Below are 20,651 nucleotides of genomic sequence, written 5' to 3'. Positions count from 1 at the left end.
TTTAGAAGGAAATTAAGGTTGAAAAAGTTTTAAGAGTAGGGTCCTAATTTTATAGGATTAGTGGTCTCATTTGAAGAGAAAGAGAATAATTTCTTCCCCAGGTGCATGTACCAAGGAAAGGCCATGTGAGGACACGGTGAGAAAGCAGGTGCCTGTAACCCAAGGAGAGAGTACTCACCAGAGGCTGATCCCACTGGCACCTTGATCTTGGACTTCTCAGCCTCCAGAACTATGAAAGAGAAATTTCTGTTGTTTAAGCCACCCAGTTCATGGTATTTGTTATGGCAGTCTAAGCTAAGACGCCAACAATGTTTTTGTTTTGCTAAAGTTTCTCTAAATTACTCTGGCAGAACTTTGGCCCAGAGATTTCTTTAAAGTCAAGCTTAATAAATTTTTTTTTTGTCTTTTTTGCTATTTCTTGGGCCGCTCCTGTGGCATATGGAGGTTCCCAGGCTAGGGGTTGAATTGGAGCTGTAGCCACCGGCTTACGCCAGAGCCACAGCAATGCCAGATCCGAGCCGCGTCTGCAACCTACACCGCAGCTCACGGCAACGCCAGATCGTTAACCCACTGAGCAAGGGCAGGGATTCGTTAACCACTGCACCACGACGGGAACTCCTAGCTTAATAATTTTTAAAGTCTTCTCTTCAAGTTTCCAAACTGATGGAAATCATATCTCATGGTCCTTTTCCTTCATTTGTGTTACATTTTCAGTTGGAAAGAAAAGAGGTCATGTTACCATATACCTTGAAAGGCCTTAATTCTTCAGTCCCATCTGTCTTACATGATGCTATGGTCAGCCTTGAAGGCAGATCCCTCAGAATGAGTTCTTTTTTTTTTTTATATATATATATTTTTTCTTTTATTATTATTTTCCCACTGTACAGCAAGGGGGTCAGGTCATCCTTAGATGTATACATTGCAGTTACAGTTTTTTCCCCCACCCTTTCTTCTGTTAGAATGAGTTCTTAATATTTTTCATTTTGAAATTTGGAACAATTTTATTCTGTTTCCCAAGTATATATAATAATTGAGCTATGCCAATGAATATAGAAAGCTGTCTCTATTATAATTATGATTAATAATGCAACAGTATTAATGAAACATTAAAAGGATGAAGAGAAGAATAAAGTGTATTTCAGAACATTCAGAAACCAAATATATTTTTTTAGGAAAGTATTTTATTTTTGTGTCTCAACAGATGAAATTCATAACCTTGTTTTCTGATAAGACAATTCAAACATACAAATCAGTTACAACAGTGTGCTTATCAGCTCCCCCCTCCCACCCCTGTATTTTAAAGCAACTGACAACTTTGAAGGACACCAAGACAATAGGGCTTAGCTAAACAATATGGCAATTAAAATTGGCCCTCTAAGAAAATAATTACAATAGTTGTTGAAAAGAATTTGTCCTTTGAGTAAAATAGATGGCATGAAAAGAATCGTCATGAAACGAAGATTACAGCTTCCCTTCCAACACAAGGGGAACGGGGGTGTATGTTAAAACAATGGTACAAAAAGCTGGGGAGTCAGAGACGGAAAACAACAGAAAACCCTAGGCAATAAATTTCTCTGATGAAATGCATCTCCTTGAAGATATCCATTCAAACTCTTGTTTTATATTGAAGTAACTACCCCAACCCCAGCACCTGGAAGTGAATCCTTTTATTATCCTTTGTTAAAATTAGTTTATTAATTTTTTTCCAAGCTAGCATCTCTCAGAGAGGAATTTGTGATAAATCTTGCAGAGGTCTTATTAAAAATGAACCAAGCCAATTGCTGGTCAATGCCATTTTAGATTCTAATTGTAAAAGAGAGCAGACCTAGCGGGGGAGGGGGTTCACACTCAGTGACTTCGTCCAGCCACTCTAAATCCTGTAGTGCCTTTGTAATTGACCCCCAGTTGTACATACCACTCCCTCATGCTTTCATGGTAAGCCTCACAGCACCTTTGTGAGGTAGGTAGTGTTATGGTCATTTTGAGTGATGGGGATGCAGAGATGTTGCCCATTAAGGAACATGAATCCAGGGACCGAGCCCTTAGAACTCTTACTCCAGACCCTTGGTGCTTTCAAACTTAACTACACTGACTCCCTGAGAGTGGATCATTAAAGCAGGTAGGTCCTTAAAGCCAGGGTATTACCTGGCCAGTTGGACACTAAGGCCCATCTCCAAACTACATGATTTGGATGATGGAATGAGAACAAGGTGGTGATTAACATGGAAGCCAAAGAAGTTAATATGGAGAAATACAGGAGTGGAATTTGGACTGCAGTTTGATAATTTTATTTAGTGATGTGCTATGAAGTTACTATGATAATGGATACTCAATAGATGTTACACGGTTACATTGAGGAATGAATGAATGAGTGAATGAAAGGAGGAGATTGTGCTTGGACAGGTGAAAAGTTAAATTTTATACATAGTTTAAGAATTGGGGAAATCTGATTTCCATTTTCTAATCAAGAATAAGAAGAAAAGAGTTAAGTAGATTCCTGAATTTTCTGTGGGCATGGATTTGACCTAATACTGGCAGCATTTAAAAGGATATAGAAACACAGACATTAAAAATGACTTTTAATATAGAATCTGTGTACTCGTTTTGAACCCAAACTCTGAAGATCAATATTAGAGACATTATCGCATACATAAATACCAAACATTTGAAAAATGAAATTCTATTATTTATATTTATTTTTCTCTGCCATTTATTTGAAAAGCTTGTGCTCTGCAGCTCTTATCAAATGCTATTTTGAAAATACGCTGAATTAAAACAATAAACTACTCATGTCTTGATTTGCCAGCCAGGGAACACTTTTCAGTTACTTTGCACTTCTGTGAACCCATTTTTTTGATTCTAGAAGACTCAGGACAGAAAACAGCTGCTAAGTATTTGAAGCCAGCCCTGCATTAATACCAGTTTGGTTTTTTTTTTTTTTTTTTTTTTTTAATTGCAATGCTGTGGAAGGCTCTTGAGAGCACTCAAGTAGAGGCAACTGGATTCTCCAGGTGTTACTAAAATAGGAGAGGTTATGTAAGTCAAGATGGTAGAGCTGACTTGGGAATCACTTCGCATTTGTATTTTTTCTGTGCTCAGTAAATTAATTCCCAGCAGGACATTTGAACTGATAAGACAGTGAAGCTTAGAGAAACCAGACACCATGGTATGGATTTGTGTGTGTATGTGCTTAAAAAAAGGTTTATCTAACTTTCATGAGAACACTGAATATATTTAATATGACATAAACTATTAGACTTTTGTACATTCAGCTAATAGCACATGACTAAAAGAAGAGATGAAATGTGGTGAATTGCCTCTGTGCTATGGTGCTAGTATGCTTGATCTCTTGTCCTTAAGAATAATATGAGTGATGCTGTGGTTAGAAAAGTTTCATATAAATGGTACCTCTGTCTTAGAGGAAGATCTGGTAAATGGATTTATTTCCCAATGGGACAATGAACAAAATTGTTCAATATATTTAATACACAACGAACTTCTGCAATCATACATAAGATTTAAGTCTTTTGAGTAAAGAGGTAATCTATGCAGTAGTATGTTTTTCACAGAGACTTTTCTTGGATTTTCATCTTTCAGACTCTATCTTCTTAGTGATTGAGTTCTAGTCTTAGTCTTCCTTATAAGAGGTAAATAGAATAGTGAGAATCCTCAGATAAGCCATATATTTTCCATCTGCCTTTTATTTTTCCTTATCTTTGTCCAAATGGTTCTTCGTAATATATATATTACATATATGTGTGTGTGTGCGTGAGTGTGTATCTGGCATTAAGCCATATGTACTGTATAGAGAGATTGGATGTGTTTTCATGTCCTCACTTACCAATTTCAGAATATTATAGAAGGAAACAATGCCTGTATAGCTATAACAAGAGATTTCCTCCCAAATCCAAATTCTTTTAAAAGAGGGTCATAATTTTTACATTTAATTGTTTATAAGAGTTGATGAAAGGCACCAGAGTGACAAGCCCTAGAAGGCAGCGTTTTCAGATTTTCTACCCATCAGTGGCAGAACTGGTGGGTGGTAAATTTCCCCTTAGAAATCCCATTAAGGTTTCTCAATGTCCTCCTTAACTTGGCCTTATTCCACGTGAACCTTCATGTCCTGGGTTTTAGGTCTGACAATGAGGTAATTATGAAAAGAATATTGGTTCTATAATAAACTTAGCCTTTTATTTCAACTACACCGAATGACGGCAGAAACATGAACAGCCAGTTAGCTGGAGCAGTATGCACATGACCAAGGAAAATGAGAGGGAGAAAAAGACCAATGACCCCCCAACGCCCACTCAGAAACCCCAAACAATAGTGCACTTCTAAATTTAGGAAACAACTCATGGCCAGGATATCTTTATAGCGACAGAGCTGGAAGCCAGGCTCCTGAGTGAAAAGTATATTTAGCTCACACTTAAAAATTTGATTTCCTTATATTGTCTTCTTCCCTCTTATCATTGTTTAAAGACAAGTCCTGGACTATTGAGTCTCTCTTCCCCCTGATCAGGGAATTTACTGGAGAGTCTAACTTGTGATACATTGGTTGGCAGAGGTGTATTCCCATTATATTCAAAACTATGTTCACGGAAAATCTTTCTCTGTTTTGGTCATGCTAGTTCAGTGGTAGAAAATGAAAGCCCACTGTCAGCCATGAGACTCTTAGGCACACAGCTGTGGCAATACCAGAAAGCCTTCCAGAAGAAGGAAATCCCTTTCTGGTGGTAAGCATTGCATTTTGCAATGAAAGAATAGCAAGGGAGCCTTTTGTGAATTCTTGCTAGCAGCCTCAGAATTGGAGCATCTGCTGCTGCCTGGAGGTGAGTCTTGGGCTCTCTTGTCATTTATCAGTATGGCTTCCAGGTTCCATTCTCCCAGCTTTCTACCTCCTCCCTCTTCCCTGGAAGGCGTCCAAGGTGCTAGGGGGTGAAGATGATTCAGCAGGATGAAAGCTACCTGAGCACACCTCCCTAACACCCACTCCTTTAAGCACCAAAGGTAAGGAGAGAGCACCTCTGCCCCCAGAAGAAAGATTGCACAGGTGCAATTTTACATTTTCAATTCTTTCCCTCTTTAACACTAGATAAACTTACTTCCCTTGTTATAAGTTTTCCTGAGGATGCCAGAAAAGATTTTCCTCTTGCTGATTTTTTTGTGCCTTCCTATCTTGATCACAGATAGTTGACTGAGTGAAAGCTAACTCAGAGAGAATTACCAGATAATGATGATGTGTATATGGCTGGTGAACCCTACAGTTCTTGCTCAAACATATTTCATACCTAAAGTCATGGCTGTTACTTGCTTATGTCACTGAATCAAATGGATGAGATGATTTTACAAGTGATACAGTATTTACCTTCAGTAAAGTAGAATATCTTCCTAGTGTGGTTGGTATTACCTAGATTTGGATATTCAGCTGGTCAAATCACAGCCCCTTGGTCATTTTGCTTATGAAGAACCAGAAAGCCTGACTCTGATTCCTCTCTGAGTGGTTTTACTCACTCTAGCATTAGAACCAGAATCCACTGGCTCTGATGCTTCTCTGACTGGAGTTATTTGAAGATTATTCATTGGAATAAGAATGTTGAAGACATTTAAGCAACTTCGTGTTCCTGGTAAGGCTTGTATAACCTACCTGTCTCAATAAGGAATTATTTTCTGATCAATGATTTCAGTGATCTTTTATTACATTTCATTTCTTTAATACGCACATGGATTTAGTTGGGATGTCAAATGCTTAAGCCCTTTACATCAGTAAAGAAAACATGTGTTCTTAACTTATTTTACATGTTAATAAAATAAGTTAACTTGTTTTTACATGTTAAAAATAAAACATGCCCACAATAAATCATTAAGAGTAGCCAATGAGACACAAACCTAAATCAAGATACTTTTGTCATTAGCACTAATTTTTTTGAGAACAAAAACAAGCTATCAGGCATTTTAAAAAAAAGTTTTATAGGTTGTTGGTTAGTAGCTTCCAATCATGGGATTTTCCCAGAATAAGATTTTGATAAGACAGTAAAGAAAAACACAGACACACATCCTGTTTCTCCCGCCCCTCCAGCTCAAGCTTATCAACTTTAAAAACAGTTACATTTTAAACACTTAAAAAAAGAAATCAAATCACCCTCCCCCCATATATTTATATATGTATATATAAACAATAGCTTTTAAATTATTGGGGCATTTCATACCATATGGAAAAGGAAAAAACTAAAATATAAGACAAATGACTTGCATGTCAAAGCAACACACGTGTGGGGTACATCTGACTTTATAACTGGGGAGGAAAAGAGCATGTTTTCTTGCAAACAGCCTCTAAAAAAGGTTGCTCATGACTCAGTTCCTCTCTCTTGCCGTCACATAGATACATATATGATTCAGTGTGCTGTTCGACACACTGTTGTAAAGACTGACTTTTTTTTTGCAAGTCTGAATTACTCCCCTGCTTGGTCATTATTTGTTGATTATAATGGTATTACACATTGTATTGATTTCATCATAGTGGAGATTAAAAATATGAAAGCAATTTAGAATTGGAGGTGTGCAACAAAATGAAATGAAGAAAGTTAACATAGCAACCAAATTTCTGTTTTGTGTTTGTTTTGTCCTTGTAGAATAGGCACAACTTTGACCCATTTGCAGTGTGGAAAGTTATCTTTTGAACTTTATTGGAATTAATACAGTTAACCAATTTAGGAGAATGTAAATTTGCATTTTTGTGGTCTTCTAATGGCTATTTTGCATATTAAAGGTAAGGCCTTCCTTAAAATATGCAGTCCTCTCTTGATTATGCCAGCTCTTTGCTCATTCTGCTAAAGCTATAAATAAAGCTTCTATTTAAGGCTGGCATTATATCAACCCACCTGCTTCTACCAGAGAGAGAGAGAGAAAAAAAAAATCAGAATCACTCAACCTGCAGATTGCTGTCAGCTTGTGATTATGTGAATGGTAAGTCTTAACTTTTAAAGTGTTATGTGAGATAAGCTGGAGGGCTTTTTTAAAAAGCAATTTCCAGTTTAACAATTACCCAAGAATGTCTGAGTACCAATGAATAGGAGACTTTTCCCTGGAGAGAGCATTCATTGATGAAGTAGGACAGCAGCTGGGAGGTGACAGTGGTGAGTAAGGCAAGAGCTAGAGAATGAGGGATCTTTTCAATTGTGTCATCAGGAAAGGAGGCAGGAATGGGGGAGTACCAAATCTTTCCTCTCTCTGTGAGCTGTCTAGGGGGAGTTAGTATTTCCAGCTCTTTCCCTCCTTCCTATTCAGAATGTTTTCCAGGGAGATGAGGGAGGGGGAGGGAGAAGAGGTATTAAAGACCTTGGCCATCTGGAGAAGGGCAGTCAGTCTGGGGTACATGCAAGCTTGTCTTGATCGGATTGCCGTGTTTTGAAAGAGGAACATCAGCTTCCATTCAGGCCTGTTTTAGAAAAATAAATCTTTTACAAACTCCTTAATTATGTCTATTTTTTTTTGCTACAAATATTTTATCTTAGACAATCTATTGAAAAGCTCACACCAAGATAAGCGGCTAACATCTGGGGGGAAAATATTCAGCTACATTAACTGCCACCAAAACAGAAAGCCAACTTCAGATTTGGAAACCTGTCATTCAATGTTGATTTAAAACATTGTTTACTTGCCTCAATTGTGGAAGTCTAGACCTATGGCTCCTAAACCCAGTTGTCTTTAGGTATCTTAGCTAGGTATCTTAGAAAATCAGCTCTCATTTTGATCTTGTTGACTAACGCTGTGATGCTCTCCTTTCCCCACAGCAGTACTTTTGCTGGAGTGAGAATGAGCAGTCTTCCTTGGGAATGGCTTTGAAGCCATTAAGGGGAGAGTAACAGATTTGTGTCCAAAGTTTGCAAAAGTACTCTCTGCTGCCCAACATGCAAATCTAAAATCAAGTCAGATAATATTCCTTGAGGCTTTCCGTATACAAAGGCAAAGATAACTCTAGAACTCCTCAATCAGAAAATGGTAAGGATTTTAGGAGAAAGGTTGGGAGTTTCAAAGCCAAGGGCGGAAAGTCACTGGCAATCACCAGGCATCTGATATTACTAGTCTAATGGGGAATGTTTCTAGGACCTTCTTCCCAGGAGCAAAAGGGATAAAGCTTTACCTAAGAACTGAGTAGAATGAATGGCCTTGGCCGCAAATGTTCGGTTACCAGGTTCATGTGGCACAAAATCCACTTGGAATGGCTCAAGTGAGCTATATAAAGGTGACCAGGGCAATAAGGAATAGGGATAAACATAGACACTGGCAAAAGTTAAAGAGCATAACCTCTGATGCGTCTTCAGTTAGAAGCTAACTATAAAAACAAGTAATAAAGTTAATAGGATGGAAATGGATTCAAGTGTCTCCCTCCAACCTTTCTGTAAACTCTTGATCAGCCTTTTTGTCAGGTGTTAGTCTTCTAAGCCGAAGATTATATATATTTTTTTCTTTCTTAGAAACCTCAAGACATACTCTGAGGTGTTGAACAGTTAACGTCAACAGTTCCTAAAGGTAAAACAAATATCTTGCTGTGGAGATAAAGGGATCTCCTGGAAGGTTAATTTACATGGAGCTCTACTTAATTTTTCTTCTCCAGGATTACATCTTCTCTTTGGTACTTTATAATATGTAAATATATTTGTTTCTGCTTGAGTCATGGAGAACGACAGAGGTCAGGCTTAAATGTAGGTAAGATTTAAATAATCCTTTTTTAAGGTCATAGAAGATTGTAACTTCCCAGCTCCTCTGAGAACTAAAAAGCATAGAATATCGGACAGACCAATGGAAAAAGAATCTACCTTAAATATTGTAAAGCAAATCCCAAATGCCTTAATACTATGGGGGAGTTGTTGGCAATAAGCAAAATTTCTGAGGACTTGAGCAAAACCAGAGTTGTGAAAATGTTCTCTGGGTCTGGGAAATACCAATCATGGCAAATCTTAGTGTACATTTTCAAACTTGGAGCATATCTGAAAAGTTCATAATTTTAAATGCGATGAAGATGAATAGGTTTAAAAAAGTATCATGAAAATTTGGAAAAGTGGAAGTCACTTGCCAGCAACACCTGAGGCCAAATTGTTGAGTTATCATACTTGAATAACATGTATTTCAGACATTTGGAGACATAGCTAGTCAGGGAATTTTTCTTCTAGAAATTTAATGCCTAGAAACTATAAATAAATGCTTCTCTGAAAATGCTTAATATGCATAGAGAACTGGTCAACCCAGAACTAAATGCTGAGCCAAACAGCTGTATTTCTTCTTAGGATAGTTGGAAAGAAATACTCTGAGAAGATGATGAACCAGAGATGAGTACTAGGAGCAAAATTTGGTCCATGTGCTGATCCAAGCTGTTATTCCCCACCATGCTATGGTCTAGTAGGATCTAACAAAGAGGTAAGCTGAAGCCATAAGGGAAAATTCATTTTGTGAAATTTGATACTAGAGCCCCAATGTTCTAGTAAACAGAATTCTTGTTTACTGGACGTTTCAGAGGATTTCTTAGCCTCAAATAGATTTTGAACCTCCAAGAGGTGGTTATAGAATACACTATTTTCCCAATTAATTAGTCTTGGGACCCTTTTTTTGGGAAGGATGTTATCAATATTTTAAATAACTATTGTTCCAGGGATCAGAATATGGAAATGACTGAGAGAGTGCAACTTCTTTTCTTCCTGTGGAATAATAACTAAATCTTTTCGTGGATGGGTTAACTTTAATCCAATTTCATTTAACTAAGTTTTTTGGTCAACTTCTATTATGACAGAAGATAGCAGTTAGAATCACAAAGCCCTTTTATTAACTGCTAAGTGTTTCTTTCTTTCTGTACATAATTAGCTAAGTACTTCATACAAAGTATTTTCTATTGACTTTTGGAAGACTTGGTCTCAACTTTAATTTTGTTCATTTTTAAATTTGAAAGACCCCATTCCATTTACCCACAGGATAGAATTTATTGCAGATCTTGATTTGTATTGTTAGCTGTAAATAAGGTAATTGACACAAGAGGGAAATGAATTTCTAAATGATCTATAATAATCATCAGGAAAATCAAATAGAAAGTGACTCAAGCAGGCAATTCTTCAATCTTTCTATCTCATTTTCCACCCTTTATTAAGGAAGAAATGGGCTTAACCATGCTGCTATAAAATTGGAAAAACAATTTCTGGACCTGTCACTTTTTTATTGGGGTCAATTTTATTGAAGTTACTCAAAATTTGAAATAGTCAAAAAAAGCCAAGTTTTTGAAAGTTAATCTCTGATCTGATATGCCAAGAAACAAATTCCAAAGATCTCCTACTCCAGCTTACACAGTGTCCAAAAGGGTACTCATTTTCGGGTCCCTCACAAAATGTGAAAAACGTAGACATCTCCTATCTGTTCTATGCTGATTAAATACATCACATTTCATGAATACACTATATTCAATGCTTTCTCAGATCATATGAATATAGCTGACCCTTGAATAACATTGGTTTTGAACTGTGTTGTGTCCACTTATGGACAAATTTTTTTCAACAGTCAATACTTTAAGTACCACATGATCTGAGGTTGGTTGAATCCATAGCTGCAGAATCATGGATACAAGGGGCTACCTATAACTTATATGAAGATTTTCAAGTGCACAGATGGTCATCACTCGTAACTCCCATATTCAAGGGTCAACTGTATAACCACTTGGAAACCACTGACTCAACCTTTAGCCAAATGGAATTATTTTTCATTTGAACCAGATCGCTGGTGGTAATGGTATGAGGCCATTTTTAAAATACCATAATATTTTAACTTTGAGTCACAATCATTAATACAAAATGAACTGGACAAATCCTTCAGAGGAGTGAAACTATCAGCACGATTTAACCTATTTATAGGGCTAAGTCTTAGTTTTTCTTCAGTAGAGGAAAAAAACAAGTGCTTTTTAATCCATCTTATTTTTTGCCACTTATTTCAAAATAAGACAGATTCTTCTTGTCTACATCAGACAACTTTCAAAATAAAAACCGGTATTTACTTGCTAAGGAAGCAGGGAGAAACCCTGAAGTTGCCCATTTGAGATAACACTGTGTGTACAGTATTTGAATAGACAACATCAGTGTTGCAGTAGTTAGATGATTACTTCGACTGGCAGCAATCCAGGCTTCAGAAGCTATTGTATTTTAAACAGATCCTTTGTGGCAGGGATCATGGTATGCATGGATCACCCTGGTTTTTATGGCATCTCAGGAGAAATCCTTCTTATCTAGAGAGGTTTTAAACATCTGAATTCTGGATCTTAGCTACAAGCTGTTTATTAGTCTATGAGTATTTATAACAACGGTATCCTCTCCAATTTTCTTTTTTTTTGTGTTTTTTTAGGGCCACACCCATGGCATATGGAGGTTCCTGGGTTAGGGGTCAAATAGGAGCTGTAGCTGCTAGCCTATACCACAGTGTAGCAACACCACGTCCGAGCCGCCTCTGTGACCTACATCACAGCTCACGGCAATGCCAGATCCTTAACCCACCGAATGAGGCCGGGGTTGGAAACTGCGTCTTCATGGATGCTAACCGCTGAGCCATGATGAGAACTCCTCTTCCATTTTCTATTAACTTATTCTTAGCGACTGGTGAAAGTAAAATCAAGTTGTAGTTAAATGGATAATTTTCATGATTAACACCTACCTTGCATTTTACAGGTACAAATTGTGGCACACCACCTTCTGAAGAAACCAAGGGCTTTGTTACAGTAAACTGGTCCAGGGCGATATCACAAGTATAAAAAATATTCCATTCTGTATCAAAACTAGGCACATGCCTTTATTTATAGTAACAGAAGTTAACAGAGTTGAGCATTGTTGCCTTGGGTCCTATTTCTTGGCATCCTACATCAGACAAACGCATCTTTCAACATATATCCGCCCATAACTCCAGGGATCTAGTCTCAGGGTTATCTCTATGTAAAGGAAGGTGAAATCACACTTGGATCTATAGTGGTGAGTAACTAAAAGCACAACCTCTCATTCATATTGCTTTAAAACCTATACAGCATATATGTTTCAAAAAAAAAGAGTAAAGAATATATTGATTTCTTTGTGGTGTTGAACCAGCAATATGGTATGATGCAAGGCTTTAACAAATGAGAATTCATAGATACAAATTTTTTCTGTAGAGTATGTTTTAGACAAATGTGTCTTTTTAATATTTAAATCCTACATTGTAGGTTGTTCCTTCTTATTCTTTTGCTTTTGCTGTGGTAGAAAATGCTGAGTAATTGTCCATGAGCATGAGCCAAAGGTTCAGGTTCATTACTGAGATCCCCAGAATGCCAATATTTGCAATGCAAACAATTAGTTTCCCAATGTATGAAGGGCTCTGACACATGCCTGCCTGCCTCTAAGTGGAGCGTCTCCATCAGAAGTCCTCCTGCTTCTGTGGACCCTTGCTTTGACACAGGGGCAGCTGCACGAAGCTGCCTTTAACCTAGTACTTTACTGTGCCAGGCTGTCTTACTGGCTACCAACAATAACACAGAACCAACAGCGGGAGGAGTCAACCCTCAAATCATTTTCATGTTGAACCTCCTGGGTCCAGCCACCTCCCCTTCCGCAACAGCACCATTGTTTTTTCGGGGCACATACTCAAGGTCAATGCTGTTTTTGTGTTTGCCTTTCCCTCGGCTCCACACAAAAAGGAGGAGAAAACAAAATAAAACCACTCCCAGGAATGTGAAACAGCCCATGGCTGTAGACACCAGTATTGTTTTAAGGTCCAGGGAAAAAGTGTTGGCATTGGTGCCATTGGAAATGGTGTCATTAGAGTCGGTCATGTACATAGGGGTCCTGTTGGCATACAGGAAGCGGTCTGAAGTGAATCCTTTCACAGTCAAGGAGGCTGTGAAGGTGTCATTCCCAGCAGCGTTGCTAGCAATGCAAACATATATCCCACTATCTTGATCCTGGGCAAAACGGATTTCCAGGGTGCCATCACCCAACACAGTGGCTCTTCCATTGGACTTGGTAGTGATGAAACGCCTTCGGGGTGTCACCCAGGAAATCACAGGCTGAGGGTCTCCATCAGCATTGCATTCCAGCTGGACTGTCTGCCCCTCATCCACCAGCAGATGCTGTAACTTCTTCTCACGGATTTTGGGCTTTTTGCAGGTAAAGTAAAAAGAAAGGGCAGTGCTGTGGAAATCCTTGAATGACCTCTCGCGGATGGTGTCGGGGCCAGCACACATGGGCTGCTGGCCACCAAACTGCAGGGTGGGATGTCGCTGCAGGATCCAGAGGAGGCGGCAGTCACAGGCCAGTGGGTTGTTATTAATGCTCAGGACCTCCAGAGCCCTAGGGGAGGAGAAAACATTCTCTTCCAAAGTTTCCAGGAGGTTCTGAGACACATTGAGCACACGAAGGAAGCGGAGCCCTTGGAAGGAGTGAGGCTCAATGGTGCGGAGCTGGGCTCCCACTATATGAAGCTCCTGAAGGCGGATCAGGTCAGAGAACATGCCTGCTTCAATTGTGCTGATGGGGTTGTAGGAGAGGTTGAGGTGGGTCAGGTATACCAGGTGTTTAAAGGCAAGGAAGGGTACTGTGGACAGGTTGGTATTGGTGATTGAGAGGGACGTGAGGTTGAGACCATAGAGGCTATTGGCAGGCATCATATCCAGTAAAGGCCAATAGTCAATCTCTAGATGTTTCAGGTGGAACAATCTCTTAAAGGCATACACGGGCATATTGTTGATATTGAGATGCTTCAGATGCAGGCTGATGAGGCTGCGGAGATGGGAGAGGGCTTCTGTTGGTACCGCTGTTAGGTTGCACTTCTCCAGGGTGAGCTGCTCCAAGCTAAGCAGCCCACTGAAGGCCCTGTGTGATATGTAAACCAAGTCATTGTCCCCCACTTCCAGAGACTTCAGGTTATGCAAATCCTGGAACATATAGTCCAGTAAAATGACAATCTTGTTCTCACTAATGTCAAGCTTGGTGAGGTTGGACAGGCCGGTGAAGACCCCCAAAGGGACCAGCTTCAGGCGATTCCCTTTCAGGCGGAGGGAACGCAGGTTGAAGAGATTGTTAAATGCTCCTGGCTCCACATTGGCGATGATGTTGTCACTCAAGTCTATCTCCTCCAGCAGGGGATAGGAGATAAATTCTTCGGGGTTGACACTTTTCAGCCTGTTCTTGCTGAGGTCCAAGATTTTGGTCTCGATGGGAATGCCCTCTGGAATGGCGATCAACCTCCTTCGGTGGCAGCTAACAGATTTGTTCTGGGCGGAGCACTCGCAGCGAGCAGGGCAGCCGATGGTGGATCCCATGAAGATTAAGACCACAGCCAGACCCAGGAATGGCTGCCAACATGATATGGCCGTGTGAAGCATGACTCCACTCTTAGTCTACACCTTGGTCACGGGCCTGTAGGAGAAGGGGCCAAAGAAGGAAGGAAGGGAAATTGTGTTAGGACATAGATGCGTAGTAAGACACACACAAGCAGTGAACACAGTGAAAAAGACCCTGCATTTGGAGTGACACAGATTGGAGCTTTAAATCTGAAAGCTGCCATCATTAGCTACACGATCTTGTGTAAGTTATTTCACTTCCCTGTTCTCAAGTTTTCTTGGCTGTAAAATGGAAATAAGGGTGATGATAATAGTAGCTTCCTAGAGTTAGGACAATTTCAGTATTTGACAACGATTAAGAGACTATTACCCTGTCTGGCCCAGACTGTGAAGTAAAACAATGCATTTCACAAAAGGCTCTATTTTGAACTCAAAGGGCCAACAACAGAAGTCAATGGCTAAGAGGACACCTCTTCAGCTCAAATCAGTGTCTGCAGCTGTAATGTCTGGGATGATATCCTCTGTTCAAAATGAAACAGAAACTTCATTCAACCTCAGGCTCTAGGGTTCCACTTACAGAATAACGTTACATTTCATGTAAGGGGTTGAGACTTTTTAACCTTCATTATTAAGTTTTCTATTAAAAAGCCCCCTTTGGTTAGAAGGCTTACCTCTTTGAGAGTTGAAGAAATTCAGATTTATGAAGAGTTTTCCTTTTTTGAGGTAAACAAAAACATCCTCAATCTCCCTATAAATGTTGTGTTTGTCCCTATGATGAGATAGAATCAAGGCATCATAGCCTCTGTGATGATGAAAATGCTTTAAGATTTTGGGTTAATATGTACGAGTGGAAAGAGTTACCATCATAAGGAAAAATGTTTTTAAGTAATTAGTGAACTATATCATTTTTCCATATTCAAATTCAAATCTAGTAAATGTGTTAACAAGATATTAAAGAGGTATCAAATGAGACTGGAATGAGTATGCTTTAAATGTATCTAGTTAAGCAGACGTTGACCATACTGCTCAACTAAACAGCAAGAGGTGCGTTATGGGGGCTGTGCTTCTTAACTTGAGATCCTCAGGGGTGCATTTCATCCACAAACACCATGATTTACTCAAGGGTAAGTTATTCAAGACAATATTTTTAGATAAAAAGGTACGTGATAAAACCTCAGCATTTGCTTCTGAATTGTAAGAGAATTACTCTCCAATTACAGTGTTTAGGTATATGTCTATGTCTGTATATATAGCTATGACTACATCTAAGCAAATCTATCCATAAAAAAATCACAACTGGGAACAAACTTAATGGTGAATCACTAGGAAAGTGGCCTCAATATGTAGAAAAATAGCCAAGATTTAGCAAGTGCTAGCAAAATGAATTATAGAGGAGCATAAGACTTATAATTATTGGAAATGATATGACAAAATTATCATTGTAGATCAAACTAAACCATCTTGAAAACTAAAGGAAATCAACTGAAAAAACTGTCAGAACCAAGAAAATAATATAAGATGAAAATCATTTAGAAAATATTTTTGTATGATTCCAGTCATATTATCTCTGAAGAAAAATCAAATTCCTTAGAATAAACTACACAAGACATATGCAGAATATTACATCCATTCAGCTCTACTGAGGAAACAATAACCTTATTAAAATAAGGATGTAGTATATATTTTAATAAAAATATTCAATATTTTAAAGATATCAATTCTTAAGGAATACATCCATTTCAAAGATAGTATTTTTGGATTTGAAAAATTCTAAAATTCATTTGGAAGAACATAAATATTTGAATAATCAGAAACATTAAAAATCAGCAATGGACAAAGACGTATCCTACAAAATATTTAAACTTAAAAAACTAATAAAAATAGCATCATACTCAAAAATACAGTTAATGAAACAGAACGAGTAAGGAATTATATCTAAATGTGTTTGAGAAGTAAGCATATGTGAAATGTGGCATTTTAATCCAGTGAGAAAAATATAAATGAGTAGATACTTATTGGGAAAAGTTGCATGTCAACTTCACTTGTTCCAATAAAATAAATTCCAGATGAAGTTTTAAAATGTAAGAATAATGTCCCAGAAGAAAGTTTATTGATTTTATAACGACAGAATCGAAAAGCCTTTCCTATGAATAAAGCTAACAACCATGAAAGAAAAGAATAACCTATTTGTTTGCCTTTAAAAAATAATAGTATAACAAGCAAATATACAACAGGCAAATAAACAATATACACAAACGCAATAGCTAAAATGGATTATATCTTTTAGTCTTATAACAAGCAAAGGATTAAACATAGTGTTGAGTAAATAGTTCTTATTAATAAGGACAAGAGATGAATGTCAATAGAAAACTAGGTAGTGAATGTAGCAAAAACTAAAAATGGGTAATATATGAAAAGCTAACCACCTTCACTAATAAGCAAAGAATTACAAATTAAATAATAGTTATATCACTTTTGCCTATCAGATTGACAATGTTCAATAATTACTTTTATCCAGAATTAACAAGAGTAGAAGGAGGTGATAGAAGAAATATAAATCGGTATAAGCTTCAGGATGTTGAGGTACAATAATGAGGAGGTTAATTGATAAATTTAAATCTAAGTTTAGTATGTTCATCCCTTTGAACCATTTTTTCCTTTCCAAAATGTTAAGTTTTACTGAAGTACAGTTAATTCACAAAGCTGTGATATTTTCTGGTGTACTCCAAAAATTTTTAAACCACTTTATTGAGTTATGATTGACATACAGAAAACTGTACATATTCACTGTATACAATTTCAGTTTAGAGGTAAGTATATATCCATGAAACCATCATCAAAATCTATACCATAGACCCATGTACTGCCTCCAAAAGGCTAGACTTTATGAGCCTTTACTTTTTTCCAAGAAATATCATAGGGAGATAATTAATCTACATAGATGTTTGCTACATGCTTGCCTATAATACAGGAACACTGGAAATATAATAGTAGGAGCTTAGTTATATGTTATAACCATAATATAACACATAAGACTAAGATCTATACTTGTTAACCTGGAAATATGAAATAGTCTTGTTTGTATGTGTTAATATATATAAATATCCATATTTATACATATGATAGACTACATGTAAACAAGGATAAAACTGGGAGGATATAATGAAAACGTTGTCAATAGTAATTATTTTGAGGTTGTGGGATTAAAGGTGATTTCCATTTTAGAAATTTTCATGCATCCTATTTTCCCACAATATACCCCTATTTCTTTTATAATTAGAAAAATAAAACAATTTTGATTTTTGAAATTGTTTTGACATGGAAAAAGATGTCATGGATACATTTTACAATAAAGGATCAAACTTGCATTGATATTTTTAAAGGTTATTTGTATTTTCATATACATCTTAGCATTGACTTGTCAATTTCTAAAAGTCCGCTGGGATATTGATGATTTATGTTGAATTCATAGGTTTTTGTGGAGAACTGATATTGTAACAAATTCAGTTTTCCATGAACATGGTACTTTCCATCTATTCAGGTCTTTAATTTCCTTCAGCAAATATTTCTTCCTTTCTAATTTTTACGCCTTTATTTTTGTGTCTTTTTATGTTCACTACTTCCTTTAAGATAATGTTGATTAGAAGTACTGAAAGCTATCTTCCTTTTTTTTGGTCTTTTTAGGGCCACACTTGCGGTATATGCAAGTTTCTGGGCCAGGGGTCAAACTGGAGCTGCAGCTGCCAGCCTATGCCACAGCAATGCAGGATCTGAGCTGTGTCTGTGACCTACACCATAGCTAATGGCAATGCTGGACCATTAACCCAATGAGTGAGGCCAGGGATTGAACCCATATCCTCCAGGATACTAGCTGGGTTTGTAACCTGGTAAGCTACAATGGGAACTCCCCCCAAAGATTTTATTTTATTTATTTTTTGGCCTCATCCTTGCCATATGGAAGTTCCAGGGCCAGGACTGGAATGATATCCGCAGATGTGGTTTACACCACTGAGCTGTGGCAACCTCAGATCCTTAACCCACTGCACCAGGCCAGGATCAAACCTGCACCTCAGCGACACTCCAAGCTGCTGCAGACACAATGCAGGATCCTTAACTGGCTTCACCACAGCAGGAATTCCTGGGTTTTCAGTCTTAAGGGAAACCATTCTTTTTTTTTCCCCATTTTTTTTTTTTTCTTATAGATGCTCTTCATTAGATTGAAGAAGTTCTCTTCTCTTCCTAGTTAACAGAATTTTCATCACAAATAACTTATTGAATTTCGAAAAATGCTTTTCTGCATCTGTTGAGATCGGCTTGTTATTTTTCTATATTTTTCTTTTAGTATGCCAAATAGTGTTGCTTTTTTTGAGGGTTACACCAACTTTGAACTTCTGGGATAAACCCCACATTATATGCAGTACACACTATATTTCATTGGGTTTGTTTTGTTTGTGTTTGGTAAATTTTCTTATTTCATGAGAATTTTTGCCTCTTTCTAGATCTCTTGTGTTTGTGCAGTGTTAGTATCAAGTAATATAGATCTGATAAAATCAGTTGGGAAACATTTCCTTGGACTCTATTTTTTTTAAAGGGTTGGTAATAGGGTTGTTATTTATTTCCAAGGTATTTTGTAGAAATTACCAGTGAAACCAACAGAGCATAGAGTTTTCTTTGTGGGAATGTTTTGAAATGTAAGTCAATTTCCTTTGTGGATATTAAAATATTTGGATTTTCTTTTTGTGTCAGTTTTAGTCATTTATTTAAATAATTTGTTTATTTCATGTAAGCTATAAAATATATTTGCCTTAAGTCATAAGTTCTCTTATTCTTTTAAGGTATGTAAGCTTTCTAGGCATCTATGATTCCTAATATTGCTAAGCTGGGCATTTCTTTTTTCTTAATAAGTTTAGCTAGGATTTTGTCAGTTCTATAAAACTTTTCAAATACCAACTTTTACTTACATTTTCTCATTAATTTCTGTCTTAAGTTCATTATTTGTGTCCCTGTTTACTTTGAGTTCAATTTGCTGTCTATCTCTTTTTTTTAAGCCTCCTGGGATAGAACCTTAGATCACTAAGTTTGGACCTTTTTTCTTCTCTAATATAAACTGTAAAAACTATAAATATCCTTCATGAACTGCTTTAGATGCATTTTACAAATTTTAATACAATTTAAAAGATTATCATTCAGTCAAAACCTTTTTTTCAAATTTACTTTGTTGTTTCCATCTTTGACCTATGGATGGTTTGAGTTTATTTCCAAGTATTTAGTGTTTTTTAGATTCTGTTTTTTTAAGATTTCTAATTTAAATCTGTTGTAGTCAGAAAACAAACTGCAAAATGTCAACTTTCTGAAATCTACTGAGATAGTTTTATGGACCAACATGTGATCAATCTTGGTGCCCCATTCCATCTGTACTTAAATGTTTATTTGTTGTTTTGGGGTATAGTTGTCTGGAAAAATCATGAAGGTTAATATAGTTGGTTGTGTTAATAAAAATTTGGGAAAGTCTTAAATTTATCTACCAGTGGCAGAGATTTGTGAAAAAATCTCCAGCTGCACATGTGAATTTGTTTATATTTCCCTAAGTTCTGTAGATTTTTGTGTTCACATATTTGGAAGCTCTGATTCTAGTCAGATGTTCAATTTCTGATTCATTTATTTTATTTATTATTTTTTTACCATCAGAAAAAGTCCATCTTTGTCTTTAAGTCATTTTGAATGATTAATATAGCCACTCTAGCTTTTCAAGTTTAATGTTTTTATGGCATATATATTTCTATGCTTTTAATTTCAACATACTTGTGTCTTTGGCATTAAACAGCATCTCTTGTAGGCAGCATGTGGTTAATTCTTGCTTTTGAATCAGTCTGATTTCTGCCTTTTGTTAGCCTGCTTAATCCATTTAAATAGAATATAATTACTGTTTTTATTATGACAATGACTATTATGGTTGCATTTAAGGTGCCATTTTACTATTTGTTGTCTATTTGTCTCAAATTCTTTTGTCCCTTTCATTCTCTTTTCTTTCAAACAATCATGGTATTTCAATCTTCAGATTTTTTAATTTACATTATTTTTATTTGTTGCTATATACAGTTATACATCTTTAATTTTACCACAATTTATACTTTCTATCCAATTGCTTCAGGTAAAATATATAGTAGCCTTGCAACAGTGTATTTTCATTTACAACCTCCCTCCCCCATCCTTTGGAGGGAGATACACTGAATTCTAGACAAAGGGAATAGTGTGTGCGGAGGCATGGAAACAATGCATTACACTCTGTGATTGGGGAATTAAAGTATGTAGTTCAGAA

At 37.0% G+C, this 20,651-nt stretch overlaps 1 protein-coding gene and 1 long non-coding RNA gene across 10 annotated transcripts in view; one reads left to right on the top strand and one right to left on the bottom strand.

Annotated features, from left to right (window-relative positions):
• The window catches only part of LOC106505141, a 28,326-nt gene continuing 10,610 nt past the window's right edge, over window positions 2,936-20,651 (top strand). Inside the window, exons 1-4 of one of the 2 annotated variants that reach the window (XR_002336131.1) lie at window positions 2,936-7,998; window positions 8,475-8,529; window positions 9,285-9,414; window positions 11,694-11,990. This is a non-coding gene — a long non-coding RNA (uncharacterized LOC106505141). Of the gene's footprint in view, window positions 8,530-9,284; window positions 9,415-11,693; window positions 11,991-20,651 lie in introns of both variants that reach the window. The other variant, XR_002336130.1, reaches the window with a different exon arrangement.
• The window catches only part of LINGO2 (leucine rich repeat and Ig domain containing 2), a 1,289,931-nt gene continuing 1,279,476 nt past the window's right edge, over window positions 10,197-20,651 (bottom strand). For all 8 annotated transcript variants that reach the window (XM_021064187.1, XM_021064192.1, XM_021064188.1 and 5 more), the window contains one exon: window positions 10,197-14,408. In XM_021064187.1, the coding sequence (XP_020919846.1) occupies window positions 12,554-14,374 (1,821 nt within the window). In that variant the 5' untranslated portion in view covers window positions 14,375-14,408 and the 3' untranslated portion in view covers window positions 10,197-12,553. The remainder of the gene's footprint in view (window positions 14,409-20,651) is intronic.

This window comes from Sus scrofa, chromosome 10 (assembly GCF_000003025.6).
Source record: "Sus scrofa isolate TJ Tabasco breed Duroc chromosome 10, Sscrofa11.1, whole genome shotgun sequence".
NCBI lineage: Eukaryota > Metazoa > Chordata > Mammalia > Artiodactyla > Suidae > Sus > Sus scrofa.
Note: the sequence above shows the minus strand (reverse complement) of the source record. Positions and strands in the feature narration are given on the sequence as shown.